This window comes from Pleurodeles waltl, chromosome 6 (assembly GCF_031143425.1).
Source record: "Pleurodeles waltl isolate 20211129_DDA chromosome 6, aPleWal1.hap1.20221129, whole genome shotgun sequence".
Classification (NCBI taxonomy): Eukaryota; Metazoa; Chordata; class Amphibia; order Caudata; family Salamandridae; genus Pleurodeles; species Pleurodeles waltl.
In genome coordinates, this window is record NC_090445.1 from 1,247,246,991 (window position 1) to 1,247,262,626 (window position 15,636).

Below are 15,636 nucleotides of genomic sequence, written 5' to 3' on the forward strand. Positions count from 1 at the left end.
TCAATATTTGCAGGTGACTCAGGTTACCCCAACCTATCATGGCTACTGACCCCTGTGAGGAATCCCAGGACAAGGACAGAGGAATGTTACAATGATGCACATGTACGAACAAGAAGGGTCATTGAACGAACCTTTGGCCTCCTGAAGGCCAGGTTTCGGTTCCTCCATCTAACAGGTGGATCCCTGTGCTACTCACCCAAGAAGGTCTGCCAGATAATCGTGGCATGCTGCATGTTGCATATTCTTGCCTTGAGACACCATGTGCCTTTTCTGCAGAAGGAGGAGGCTGGAGATGGCCGTGTGGCAGCAGTGGACCCTGTGGACAGTGAGGATGTGGAGGCAGAGGGTGAGGATGAGGACAACAGAACTGCAGTGATTCGACAATACTTCCAATGACACACAGGTAAGACAGTGTAACTTCACATGTCACTGTCATTTGTTTATTTCACATTGTCACATTGTCACTGGCAGACTGTGATTTCACACTTCTATGCCCACTCACTGTACCCTTTGAACACTCTTTTTGAAGCTGTTGGTGCCCACTATCACTCCTGGTGTGTTCACTGCAGCCAACTATAGGTCTATCCTATGTGCACATTACGGTACAGTTGATTTGCAATGTTTGAACCTTGTTAAACGAATACATACTTAAATCATTTGACATACTCCATACTTTTTCAAAGTGTGTTTATTGAAGTGCTATGAAGAAAAGGGGGTAGTGCAATGGGCTGCGGTGATGATGGAGAAAAGTCCAGGGCATTGTTCCAGCCCATTTGTAGCACAGGTGCCTTGCCAATGGGAGCAATGGCAGTTCAAGGTGGACAGGGTGACAGAGTGGGACACAAGGGTGACAATCAGGAGAGTCTTATTTCCTGGCGGGGGTCTTGGCAATAGTCTCTGGCTTCTGCCTGGATTGCAGGGAAGGTTTGCAGGTTTTTCTCCTTCTGCAGGGGTAGGGGTGCTGGTGGCCTGTTGGTCCTGTGGTGGGGCCTCCTGTCCACTAACGGCAGCGGAGGTGGAGGGCAGTTCAGAAGTCTGGCTAGTTGCAGGGGCCCGCTGTTGTGAGGCTGCCTCCCTCATAATGTTGGCCATGTCTGCCAGCACCCCTGCAATGGAGACCAGGATGGTGTTGATGGCCTGCAAGTCCTCCCTGATCCCCTGGTACTGTCCCTCCTGCAGCCGCCTTTTCTCCAGGATCTCGGTGAATGCCTCATGGAGAGTCGTTCCGTGGGCCTGTCCTCCCCCTGGACTCCTCCCAGTTTCCCTGTTGTCCTGTGCCTCTGTCCTCTGAATCGTGTACCCACTGCCAATGACTCCAGATCCCTGATTGTCTTGGGTGTGAGGTGCGCCCTGGGGTCCCTTTAGTGGTGGACACACTGCTGATTGACGTGTCCTGGGGAGAGATGCATGGGTACGCTGGGTGGGTGCTGTGGTGGTGTTTTCTGAGAGGGGAGGCTCTGTGGTGGTGTGTGACTGTGGCTGGGTTACCAAATGTCCAGAGTTCCCTGATGGGCCAGGTTGGTCATCCAGATCCAGGCGACTAGAGTTGCTGTCATCACTGTGGGCCTCTTCTGTGGGGGGAATGGAAGTTGCTGGCACCTCTTCTCCACTGACATTGGCTGGGATACCTGCGGGGATGTAAATGCAGTGTTATTGTTTCTGTGTGTGACATATGGTGCATGGATGGCTTGCCCTCTTTTGTTGTATTTGCTCTAACAGCTTTCACTTGTGTGAGTTGGTATGTGGTGGGCTAGCTGATTCTCTCTAGTGTGCATGCTTTAGTGATAGGTGTCCATGCAGGTCTGTGAGTGGTGTCCATGCATTGGTATGGCATGCAGGGCTTGGCATTTGGATGAGTGAGATGTGATGGTGGGGGGTGTAGGACGTGGTGATGTGATGGGAGTGAGGGTGTGTGATGGCATGCAAGTAGGGGGTGATAGAAATAGAGAGTTGACTTACCAGAGTCCAGTCCTCCTGCTACTCCTGCCAGGCCCCCAGGATGCATGTTTGCCAAGACCTGCTCCTCCCATGTTGTTAGTTGTGGGGAAGGAGGTGGTGGTCCGCCGCCAGTCCTCTGTACAGCGAGTTGGTGTCTTGCTGCAATGGAACGTACCTTCCCCCGTAGGTCATTCCACCTCTTCCTGATGTCATCCCTGGTTCTTGGGTGCTGTCCCACGGCGTTGACCCTGTCCACGATTCTCCTCCATAGCTCCATCTTCCTAGCAATGAATATCTGCTGCACCTGTGCTCTAAATAGCTGTGGCTCTACCCGGATGATTTCCTCCACCATGACTATTAGCTCCTCCTCAGAGAATCTGGGGTGTTGTTGTGATGCCATGGGTGTTGTGTGAGTGGTGTGGGTGAGGGTGTGTAGGGTGATGTGTTGGGGTGTGTGATGTAAGGTGCTTGGGTGGTGTATAGGTGATGGTGGTGTGTGGGTCTGGTCTTGTCTGTAGTCGTGATGTCAGGCTGTTGGTAATGGTTTGTATTCATAAAGGGTTGTAGGTAATGTGGGTGTGTGTTTTATAGTGGTGTGGGTGTGGTGTGTGTATGGGTGTCAGGTGTGCGTAGTTCGAATTGTCCAATGTGGTGCTGTTTTGTATGTGTGTGTGTATTTTGAGAGCTGCAGTATGTACCTCCAATGGTTTACCGCCACTGAATGTCTTCCGTGGTGATTCGTGGGTCATAATGTGCTGGGCATTGTTCTGTTGCCGTTACGGTGTGGGTTTCATACTGCCAGTTTATCACTGACCTTTGGTCTGGCTGAATTGTGTGTGTGGCTGAATAGTGACGGATTGGTGTGTGTGTGTCATAATATGGTGAACGGATGTCTGCCGCAGTGGCAGTATGTTGGCGGCAGACAGCGTGGCGGTAAGTGGGTTTACCGCCAATGTCATAATGAGGGCCATAATGTATTGAGATTTAAAGTTATATTGTATAAGCTCAGGGTTTCAAGAGTGCAGAAAAGTGCGGCTGATGTGCATGTAAATCAGTGCCTAGACAGACTGATTGATACTGAATGATGACAATCTTTAGTGCATACAATTTGCCCCATAATTTTTTTTTCTACTATAAAATAGGATTCTTTACTGCAAGGGAATGCAAGTCGCTGATGCTGTATAAAGAGGATTGCCTTGAGGGAGAACACTTTTAAGACATTTTCTCAAGCCTACAAAAATGTATTGCTTCTAAAAGGAGGTCAGATCCATATGCCTGATGAGAATACCTTGAGTTGCACAAAATTTCGAAGGAAGGATTATAGATTATAAACCTATACAGGCCCTTATAAATTGAAAAAAAGGCTGTGTGCTACACACTAAAGATGTGTCGTAATTGCTCTGAAATATTGCGTTCTGGTGAGCAAGTAAAACCGAATGCTCAACTTTAATAAATCTTGAATGTTCTTAAAAATATGAGGTGGTGAGACGTTACAACAGCACAAACATCGGAAAAGAACTACTGATCTGAAATCGGGTGTCATACTGATAAATTCGGTCTGTGTGCAAATACTGCAAACTAACTTATGAATACAATGTTATCCTACTGAAACTGTGTCTGTTGGATCCTGTAGGAGGAATCTGGCATTTTATGGGAGATGGCTGTCTGATGTGTACCACTCAAAGTACGTCTAGGCCCATGGATATGCATTTCTCACTTATGCCTCTTGAGTCCACTGCCAATTAGCCAGTGCGCCAGTAACAGTTGAAGAGCAAATAACAACTAGCTTCAGCAAGCAATACATGATGACTGAGAGAAACAGTGCCTTGTGGGAAGAGGTGCCTTGACAACCACCTCATGTTCAAAGACATCGATCAAAATGCAACCTCACGATGTTCTCGTACCTACTGAATATATTTGATACAATAAGACTTTGATTTACCTGTAAACACTTGCCTTGGAACTTGCAGCATTGTAGTCACATGCTGTGACTAATTGCTTTCTAGTGTTGGGTTCAGAACATATTTCAATTCAATGTTAGATGCCCAGTGATTTGTGATCACTTTCTGTGAAACCTACCATACACAGGGACACAGACCCTCTTCATATTATTTACATTCTACTTCAGAGAGGAAAGCACATTGAAAATAGTACATGCAAACACATAGTGCTTTAGGACGGCCATTAACTGGGCATGACACACCCACAATAAACTCTCCAGAGCAGAACCCTAAAAACAAGAAAATGAATGGTATGGGTTACCCAGCATGATTCATGCTTCAACCCAACTATAAGAAACATACAGAAACATATTCTCATACTTATCTAGCAGTGCACTATCAACTAATGTGAAGGCTCTTGCACTTTATTCAGTCAAATAATTCTTAATTCTTAAGTGAACTAGGCACACCTGTGTTTGCCCTTCAGGTTCAAGGCCGTAATTGTGTACAATGTACCCTGGGGATAACTTGCAAATCACAGAAAAACTACTGTGCCCACTATTATTTCTCAAGGAGCTAAGTCCACATCCTTAATCAAAATTCCTTAATGGGGAATCTTATGCTACTTGGAGGTATACATTGAATATGGTTAAGTATACCATGCGCCCGCATGTGCATTTTCCTTAAACATTCACCCTCTTCAAGCTAACAACTGATACTTAATTCCTATACTCACCAAGAGATTTTAGGACTTGCAGGGCCACAGCCTCCTTTGCCTGATCATGCTCGTTTTGCAAACCCATTTTGTCAGGCATGACCCAAGTGTGCCCACTGAATGTAATTGGATAGCCAGGAATTACATCCTAATATCAGAAATGCATCAGTCCCTCTGAGCTAACAGCTAAGAGGTTGGTTAAGAAATACTGGAGAGCCCAGCTGCATATTTCTGAAAAGTATGCATAGGAAATCCACTATACAGCCACGGGATTCCAGCTGGTCACATCTCTTCTTCTGAGACTGCTGGACAGGAGCAAGTGAAATTGTCCAATTTGGGTCACCAGGAGAGCTTGTGGTTTTCTCTGAAAAAATCTGTAGTTTTTGCTTCAATTCTGGTTTCAGCCAGTCCACACTAAACGTCTGTCCATACAATCTCAAATTTCATTCTGGTGCCTAAATATATATAAAGATACTTATTATTTTTGTAAATTGGTATGGGTCTCCGTTTTGAGTTGTGAGTCTCATTTATTGACAGGTGCCTATGGTAAATATGTAACAATCCTCTCTGATAAGCCTAAGGCTGCTCAACCACATTAACCTCTAACAGAGCACCTTGGGATTGCTAGAGCAAGCCCCTGTCCACTGGTAAGGGAACCCCCGGACACTCTGCACACTAACCCTCATTTGGTATACCATATAAAGAACCAGCATCTTACACAGTATTAAAACAGTAAAAGACTGCATGCAAACAAAAAACATGCTTAAATCAGTTGAAGTGTGTTTGTTGTGAATGCTCAATATAGCTAGTAATCTTATTCTAGTATATTCTTACATTACCAACGAGGCTGCAGTACACACACTTATAATAATAGTAAGTGTTTTTGGCTTTGAAGGTGTTCTGAGCTGGTTTTGTTGTAGAGTAGAGTTGAGGTCTATGGGTAGGTTGCAATGTAGATCTCTCCTCCAGTGACAGTTCAGTAACCATGAAAAAGTTACCAACTGAGGGTCTGATTCAGAATGGTAAACTTACATGTTTGTGTACGTTTATGACTGTTTGCTATCTGCAAAGTGATTAACGAGTAGTATCTTTACGAGTGCTGATTCTCTGCACATAAAAAGATAGGTTGTTTTATGTGCGGAGACTGCACACTAATAAAGATAATCTCTTTGTGAATAGCAAAAAATTGTAAACTTACACAAAAATGTACGTTTCCCTTTCTGAAACAGGCCCTGACTCTAGATCAAGTGAAGTGAACCAGGAATAAAAGACACAGAATTTATTGAATTGCTCAACAAAAACCCAGGAATAAAGCATATCATCCTTGGTGACAAGGAGTTATCCGGTCACCTGACCCAAGGATAGGCATGAAAATGTAAGTTATATCTTCACCATTTGGGAGTTACTTCAGCATAAATCTGCATTCCTTTAAGTAGCCTTTTGTCTTCTAAATCTCTAACACTTTATTTTTTATATCATGTTTTGTTTATCTACAGTATTGCTCGTGTTTGTCCTACTTGTTTCATCTTTGCTCCTTTGTTCCTATCACTTCTCTGCCCTTCACTCTCTCACCCATATGCTCCCACTCTACCCAACCTTCCTTCTCTGATTATTTACCTCTGTTTCACCCTCCTTCTGTTGCACTTTTGTTTTGTTTTTAAATCTTTTTGGCCTTATCTTCATTTTGTTTCTTGCACATACATTTGCCTTTTAATCTAAGTTTCCCACCAACAACCTGCTTCCTCAAGCAACTCCTTCTAAGCTCTGCAGTTCTTGGTATTCTTTTATTCTCACCTTTTCTTTTTCCTTTCTCTACCTTTCTGTCTCTCTGCAGGGAGCCCCAGGAGAACCTGGCATGTCCATCATAGGACCCCGTGGGCCCCCTGTAAGTGTTGCATCTATTTTTTCTAAGTATATGAGACTTTTGTGCCACTGAATCCTGTAAATATAATGATACAAGAGGCGGTGTCTGACGTAGCGGGTATCAGAATCTTACATTTTCCACACACTGATTATGGAAAAGCACTAAATTGATGGGTAAAGTTATTTTACAGAGTCTAGATGAGTGGGCAGCAGATAACGATATCTTGTCGAAGGCACAATATGGATTTAGGAGAGGGCTGGGGACAGTGGAGCAGTGGGTGAATCGACCTGCTCATTTTGAAATACACCAAAGCTAAATCAGGGTCTCTTTATGTATGTTTTGCTGACCTCAGCAATGCTTTTGATTTGGTAGACCAATCTAGCCTTTGGTCTACCCTGATTTCCTTTAGCACCCTGGCTAATTTAGTCTCTTTCCTTTCCTGGTTGCATGGGAACTTGTCTGCAAAGTTCAGTACGGCCCTAATGGAGAATGTTCCCTTTCATTCAAAATAAGACAGGGTTGTGTTTTGGCACTGTTTTTGTTTCTGCTTTTTATGAATGGGGTTGATGGTGCCCTTCAGGCTCTGCAGGCCAATGCACCTATTGTCACCAGACGTCCAGTTCCTGTGTTGCTGTACGGCGATGATCCCATTTAGCTATCAAGGGTGCACACTGGTCAGCAGAATCTGATGGGCTCACTTGGTGACCTTATTAAGAAAAGGAAAATGAAGTTTAATAAGTAAAGAACATATACAATGGTCTGTTGTAAAAAATGCAAAAGTGTAGGACTTTTTATATTGGGGGAGTCCCCACTTGAAAGGGTGAATTATTCTGTTATTTGGGAATCATATTCTCAAACAATGGTACATGGGGCCAGCATATTCAAAATGCCCGCTCAAAAATGAGTTGAGTCTGTGAAGGTATTTTTTTAAAGTTTTCTCACAAACTTGGCAGCAGCCCAGTCAAGGAAATATTGATATATATAAGGCAAGAGGGCTGTCAACTACCACGTTTGGTGGAGGTCTCTGGGGAAAAACACCCAGTAGTCCCCTTCAGATTGAGGGGAACGCTTTTCTTAGGCGCTTGCTGTATAAACTAGACTCTGTGTCATCTTTTATTGTTCATAACGAGGCCAACTATTCTACCTGGAAGACTCACTCCTCCTGAAGCCTTTACTACTTTGGTATTTTATCTGGGCAAAAGTTGAAACATGCTTCACTAAATCAATTATTTTAAATTGCCTAGCATTAGGTCATGTTTTTTTAAATTCCCTGGGTCTCCTATATAAATGAAACTCTTAAACTGTTTAATATACGCATATTTCAGGTTCCACGTTGTATCCCTTGACAAGAGTGTAATTAATGCTTCATTCTTAAGTCTTAGAAAGGAAAGAAGAGCCCTTATAGAACCAAGAAAAATCACATCTGCTTCATACATTTTGAATATTTTTCAGGAGGGGATATCAAGCATACCTGTCTTGGGTGACTAATACCCAGCATAGTTGTGTTTTAGTCAGGCTGCGGCTGGGTATAGCACATTTTTTATTGCCTTTCCTGAATTGAAGCAACAGCCTTCATATATGACCCCCTGCCCCTGTGATGGAACTTCGAAGCAAAGCACACAGCACTTTATTTTATTCTGTGGTTTTTACAAGGGTTACATGAAATATTATCTAAAACCGATTTTGCTTGCACAGAATATTAGGGATTATAAAGTTGCTCTACGACATATATGTGCACTTAAGAATCCCTCTGTACGCCTTAGCACTGTGCTCTATATATGGGGTGCGATTCAACTTCAAGTATCATATTTTAATGGGCAGCAACAGGGTGAGGCCAGAAATGTTTATACGTAGTGTTTTAACTATGTATACTGTAAATAGTTTTTAGTGTTTTATTATTTGTTGAATGCCGTTTTTCGTGTACTGTTATGGCTAGTATGATTGTGCCGAATAAAGATTTTGAACTGAATAGATAAAAGAGGCAGAGACCTAACCACAATTTCTAAACAAATAACACTTGAATTACAGGACTACTTATCTCAGAAAGCATGTTTCTACTCACATGTTTAAAAATCTGGAAAAAAAAGAAATCGTAACATCTTTCCAACATTTAGGAAAGTATATTTTTTTCTGTTTGTTGTATTTTTACAATGGTGCATTAAAAAACATTCATTGTCTATTGCAGGCTTCTCCAACTAGTAGCTCGTGAGCTACTTGTAGCTCACTAGCTACTTGTATGAAGCTCTCCTGTGTGAAACCCGGCCCACTAAATTATAAACTTCATTAGATTGAATTAATAGATGCATAACAAAAAGTGATGGTGGTGTTTCTTGAAAATGGTGGGGCATTCATAGGATACATTTTTGATTTACAGTTCTTTTATACTGGGAACCAGGTTGTAACAAAACCATTAGACAAAAGGGGCACACATTCACGTGGAACTTATTTACCAAGTTTTTTTAATAAATAGGCAAACAAATATTTTGCCAATGAATTAATCAATCAAAAGATTCTCTCCTTTGGACAGATTATTTTTCTGACTGGGAGAACTAGCTATCCTTATCTTGCAGTAGAGAAGAGTAATATATAAATGTGATTTTTTTTTTATTTCTGCCCTAGAATAGCGCACACTTCTAAAAGAGATGGTGGATTTTTAAGGGTTGGCAGTCTGTACATCATTTCTCCTAGGCAGCTGAGGCATGTACTTTGCTGCGCTTGCAGGCTGTAGTCCTCCACATTTCTGATGTCTTCACCTGCCTGCGGCTCCTCTGAAGGTTAATGAACGGCCATCATGCTTCATGCAGCCGCTAAGCAATTTTTTTTGTTATCTTCCAAAAGAAAACACCTAAAGCTTTGGGTTTTTTAAGACAAAAACAAAAAAACTAATGACCTTAACATCCTTGGAGGTTTCATCCAAGGTAAGGTATGTGGGTATTTTTTTTTTCTGTATGGATCCACCAGGGCTTCCACAGTGATCTAGAACAGGAAAAACGTATGCCACACCGTCTGCTTTAAGTAGGCGGATGGTAAGACAGCCCCAAACTCGTCAGTCTATAGGTCTAAGGTTTCCACCAGTGAAGCCAGTGTGGGCGTGGCCAGTGGAAGCAGAATGGTCCACCTGACTCTAAATAGAACGTGCAACTCATGGGTTTGGCAAACAGGTTACCCCTACCACATTTGTGATTGGAATACCCTGTCTGTCAAACTCTAAAGAACTCCTTTAACATCTAAGAAGCATTTGATCTGGAAAGGCATTAATTCAGAAAGTTTAAAGTCACGTAGACATGCCTATGCAATGGTTCACATGAATGCAGAACACTCTGGATAAATTGTGCACATCTAATAATCAAAGGTTTAAATCTAGGCAAGCTGAAAGTGTTCTTTTGGAACGTATAAGACATGCACACTAAGCACAATATATGCAACACTTGCCAAACAGACTTTTGAGGTACTAAATTATAGGCATCAGCAGCATTACCAGGGTCACGACTATAGTTTGCACAATTCTGGGATAGCAGTAAAATTGCATTTAGTTTTACAGCTACTGCACAGTAATACGGGGCACCTATTTCCAGTTGTAAAACGAGAAAAAAATCTTCACTCCATGGGACTTTACCACACAAAGGTACCACGTGCTCGGACCAGGTGGTAAATGTTTGTGAAGGCCTGTGTGTGAAATTGGAATGGGGAGGGGTGGTAGGAGTAGGGATGGGTAAAGGAAAGTATTTTCTGTCAGGGAGGAATATGGGAACCTGCCTCATCAGGAAAATGGCAATGAGGCTTGACTGTTGCAGGATCCAAAACTTGTGTGATTTATCTGACCATAAAATCAAGTCAGGATCTCCCACACCCGGAAACAACAGTTGTAATAAACCAGACTACTCGGAATTCCCTTAGGGAATTCCACTCCGCATCACCCATAATCAAGTCCTATGTTTGTAAATACCAATGGACAAAATGCTATGTACCACCCACCACACTGTAAAGGTTAACACATATTTTCCTGTAAGCATAATTTGCAGAGGGTCAAGACCCCTCTGAAAGACTGAGTTTTATATTCTCTTTGAATGAGAGATGAGAATCTGAAATGAGCCAAGTCCTACCAGCAGATAGAGGCATTAAGAAAATAAATTTGATTTATTTTAAATACAAATCCTGCAAATTCGGCCCCTTGAGTGCTTTTTAGATTGTGCTAGTTTTTCAAATACATTCTATGTAAGATTACACAGTTGGAACAATTTTCAATGATGACCTCTGAAATGCTTTATTTGTGCCTGCTAAGGCTTTCAAAAGCAAACCACGAATACTTAAAATGGCCACTTCCTAATTTGAGGGCTAAGGTCAACCATCATGCTATAGAGAGGCATATCTCTTGGTATGTGGAAGGAATACCAAGGGGTAATTGCTAATCATTCAACGGTCTATACCAGACAATCTATTGAATGGATAAGCTACACTACCTTGACTGAACACCAGTTATTGGGACCTCGGGGTGCCAGATCTGGAGACCCCATATGCCTAGAACAATCTAATTGATTCATTTTGACTTCAATATGTTTTCATGCACTATAGCTTTTACACTGAAGACAGTGATTGGTTCCCTAATCAGTCCACCCAGACAGGAACGTTTTATGAAGGCCTTACAATTAGAAAATTATATGTGCATCTATCATTTAATAATTCCCTTTGTGTTAAGGCAGTTAAACTACCATAAAATTACATTTCATACAGTGTGAATGATGTTGAGTACAATGCACAATACAGAAAAGTGGATGTACTGGCATAGAGTGTGAGCACAGGAGACCAACACTGACATAATTGTATGCAGGACGGTATAAGGAGTCACAAAATATGTTCAGTTTGTGTCCTTCACTGGAATATTAAAAGGTCAGAAGACACATTTTGACGAAAGCAATAAGAGATTCTTAGAGGTTTGCATGAGAAGTGTTTGTCTTCTTGTTCTCTATTATGCAGCAAGACTGTAACTAGACTTACATTTGTACCCTGGATGGAGACCAATGGGAAAGCAGAATGACTCTTTCTGCTTCCAAGGTTGGGCTCTTGAAAGAGGCAGTAGTTCAAGATTGAGGCCCTCATTATGAGTTTGATGTTTTTTGGCCAAGACTGCTGTGCAGGAACCCGCCACCAGAACGGCAGTGGTGGCAGTACAGTGACCGCCATATTACGAGTCACTAAGTGGAAACTGCTATAATTCAGGCCACAATTTAAAACCACAAGGCCGACTGAGGACTGGAGAGAGGTGGTCCCACAACCAGCACTGCCACAACGTCACAACTCCGCCTGCAATATTACAAGCCACTTTTTGTGCAAGGTGGTCCCTGCACGGCGGTGAACCATTGGTGGCTCACACCTCCATGCACCATCCAATGAGAAATGTTGCTGCCAATTGGGGACTGGAGCCACAATGACAATCGCCGGCAGTGATGATCAGTTACACAGCCATCAACGCCGACATCTGCCCCTTCCCAGACGACTTCTTCTACATGGGCTGCTGTGTGGCCCAAACAGGTAGGTGGGACGATTGTAAGGAGAGGGTGGGTGCTTGCCAAACATGCATGTGTGTGGTGTGTGCAGGCATGTGTGTGTCTGTATGGGTGTCTGGAGATGTGGGGGTCTATGTGGGTGAGACAGGAATGAGTATTCCTGTCACCAGGTGCGTTACTGCCAGGATTTTCGTGGCTACTGCCGCGACAACCCTGGTGATTTGCACCCCGGTAATACGGCTGGTGGTGTGAAGCATGCTGCCGGCCCGGAGGAGGCCACCACGGGCGCAGCGGTCCGCCCACACTGGCGGGACTAGCAGCGGTGTGGATGTTTCACAATGGCCACACGTCATGCTTATGATACAGTGGTCTTCACCACCAGGACAGCGGTGGTGAGACCGCCACCTCCAGCGGTCGTAATGAGGACCTGAGTGTCCATCCAAGTCATATAGACAGTTTAGGGGGATATACTACAATTGTCTTTCATGGGTCACCTAGAAGGTGGTAGGGGGATTGGGTGACTAGACTGGGGTGAGTGTTGGTGAGACACAATATCTGTTTTTCAGAAGAAATGCCATGCTTGGCCTGACGTACAAATGGATGATGGCTCCCCTCTGAAAAGTTTGTGCTTCCTATAATGTGATGTCATGGGATTAGAGATGACCAAATACTCGATTTTGGCGGTGTTATTTTTTTTTTATTCTGCCAGCATCTGCCAGTAACTTCATATACAGTATTAATGTGAAGGTACAGCTACGTGCCATACATATGTTAATGAAAGGTGATAGCATGCATGGTAAGTTTTTTGGCTAAGGGCTCACCACATAGAATTGTGACTGGGTGGAAGCCTGTGACATCTAGCATTGCATTCAAAGCCGACCTCTCCTTGTGCACTAGACAAATTATGTTATTGAAGATTTTGACCTCCCCAATGATAGTGTTGCAGGGTAGAGTCGTTTTAGGGAGGCTTTGTAGTTTTTATATGAAATGTGTATATTATTATTAATATAGTGCACTTCCCTGACTACTGTGACATCTGAGCGCTCTGGTCTTGTCATTTTGACCTATGTGGAAATAATCTAGTGACATGTATGAGGTTCGGAAAGGTACTGTAAACATTAGGCTGGTGCTAGTGAGACATTGAGAGGCTACCTAGAAGCCAGGTCCTGAATTGGCATTAGCCTGCAAAACAGTTTGAGAGGGACTTTGAGGTATATTCCATTGCCACAGTGAAGACATGGAAAGCACTAGAGCAATGGTAGCTTGTACTCACTTGACCAGTGGCACAGGAATTGAGATCGGATGGATGCTGAAGCCTTAGAATGCTTGTACGCTATCGTCTGAGATGCAGCAGTTGAGGTTAAAGAAGGAGACGATGCCTGGTAGGGGGCTGAGGTACCACTGTAGAAGATAGGAGTGATTCTGTATCCTTGAGGCACACCCACTCGGGAGGAGAGTGCTGAAAAGTAATGTAACTCAAGATGTGTTAGTGAGGAAGGAGGTAGTACCCTGTGCACTCAAGTTGTCAAGCCTTTTGAGGAACGTATTGGTAGAAATAGTATTAAAGCAGAGCAGTGGACTAATAACATACGTACTGCTACCTCATTTCAATCAACAGTACTTTTGGATCCCTGTGGCAAGTTTTGATAGTCCAAAAGAAAGTTGTTCTCTTAAAAAAGTCTTCTGATCTGTCGCTGAAAGCAGAACTGTCAATAAGTTTGCCTAAGAGCAGACCATTAGATTTTGGTCGATAGTACGAAGGATCACCTGGGTCACTTCCTAGTCTATATAGAATACATTTGATAAAAGTGGTCTTGAGCTCATGTTGCAATAGCCCTGATGACAAGGAGCGATTAATCATACCTTTGGTTGGAATAAATGCTGCATTTTTTAGGTGGATGTTTGTTGTAAATGTGCAGAGCGTAGGTCTGCTGCTGAAACTGCCGAGCCACAAGCCTTAATGAGGGTTGTGAAATCTATGGAAGATAGGAGGTTAAATGAGAGTAGCAGAGGTCAGACGTGAGGCTGCATTGATTGGCTTATTCGCTTGGTTTTAGTGTATAAAGGTAATTCTCCACAATGAAAGTGAATGCAGGAGTTATTGTATTCTGCTGTAGGGCCCACTCGTGATGAATAAAAGCTGGTTTTAAAATATCCACATTCGCTTGTTTATGCCATCCATCGCTTGCATTTGGGGGCGTCATACCGGCATCTGTTTCACAACACCGTAGCAAACTTCTGATAATTGTGGAAGAAAGTGTGTGGAACGGCTCCATAGACCTACAGGGAACAAGGAAGACGTGAACTGAGCGAAGGTAAGTGTTAAACGGCAGCGGAAGGCACCATGTGAGAATGGGTTCTTTGTTTGTGTCTACGTCTGCCTCTCAGTATTCCTGCAGCTCGAGTTTTCTCCTATAGATGAGTTCCGTATACGGGGAGTGGCATTATGCAGGCATATTGCACAACTGCAGATGGCTAGGGAACTCATAAGTCTCAAAAATGCATATTCCACACATTCTTGGGCAGTACCTTAGGCGCATAATCAATCTATCTCTCTATCTATGTATTCTAGATTGCTGCAAAGTCAGGACTTCGTGCTTGGTAACGTAAATGTACAGGCTTGTCGAGATTTCCAAGGCTCACGCACATAACATAATCATAGCTTTAAAGCTGTGTTCTTCACTTGCATAAAGGTGGCATATGACAAATATAGCAAACAAATAACAGTTCTCAAAAATCTGAGAAATGTACAAGAACGCCTGTTTATGTGTATCTGTGGTTAATATCTATACATTTACATAAATGTAGCTTTATTAATCACTATTACTTTTTTTATTTAAAAAGCATTAATTGCCCTTTCAACTGCCCTTTCTTGTACATATATATTGCTACTGTCTTTAAAAGTGACTCTAAAACAGCTAGGGGTGCCTTACTCGTAGTCCTTCTGACAGGATTGATGCTCGATTTCACAAGGAGTGTGCGAGCACTAGTTTTAATGTGCGTGCCGCTTGGGCTCAATGAGTAGCGTTAGAAGCACAGTCTATAAGTGCTGCCAAAAGCTACACTACAAACAGTGCAGCCAATTACACCAAGGTCATGTTGAAATAATTAAGGGCAAACAATCCCTTAAGAGTTTGAAGGCTTGATGTCTAACAAGGCTTTCTGGCTGCCTCTGAACTTTTATCATAACAGTAGCAAAACAGGAAAGCATTTCACTGGAGAGAAAATTAGCCCCTGTCTTTATTATTTTCGGTCGCTACTTGGCATGTTGTTGGGAGAATGAAATTCCAACACCCCGTTTCTAACTTCCTCTGTTGATTACCCAGTGAGGAACGACATCATTGACCTGGAATGGTCTTCTCCTGCGGAACTGACTGGTAGAGGTTAAGTGAGACTCAGGGCGACTGGGGAGTGCAGCATCTGCGTACCCACTTGACTGTCAAATGCCCTTAATTGGCTTTGGTAACGAGAAACAGCTTAGTCCTGTCCCTTGGTGGAGACCTGCCCCTGTGCTCCAGAGGTTGATAAATGCACAATAAAATCGATTATGAAAAGAATCAAAGGACAGTTATTTCACCCTTGCTTTTAAACGCGAATGTATAAGTCATAAAAAAGTTAGTGCCATGGCCCTTCTGAGGCGGCCACTGTAAGAATGACATGGACGGCAGGTATTAT

General features: G+C 43.1%; 1 protein-coding gene across 1 annotated transcript in view; it reads left to right on the forward strand.

The window, feature by feature from the left end:
• Window positions 1-15,636, forward strand: part of COL13A1 (collagen type XIII alpha 1 chain) — a 650,895-nt gene that overhangs the window by 67,271 nt on the left and 567,988 nt on the right. The window contains exon 4 of the mRNA XM_069242266.1: window positions 6,428-6,478. Coding sequence (XP_069098367.1) covers window positions 6,428-6,478 — 51 coding nt within the window. The remainder of the gene's footprint in view (window positions 1-6,427; window positions 6,479-15,636) is intronic.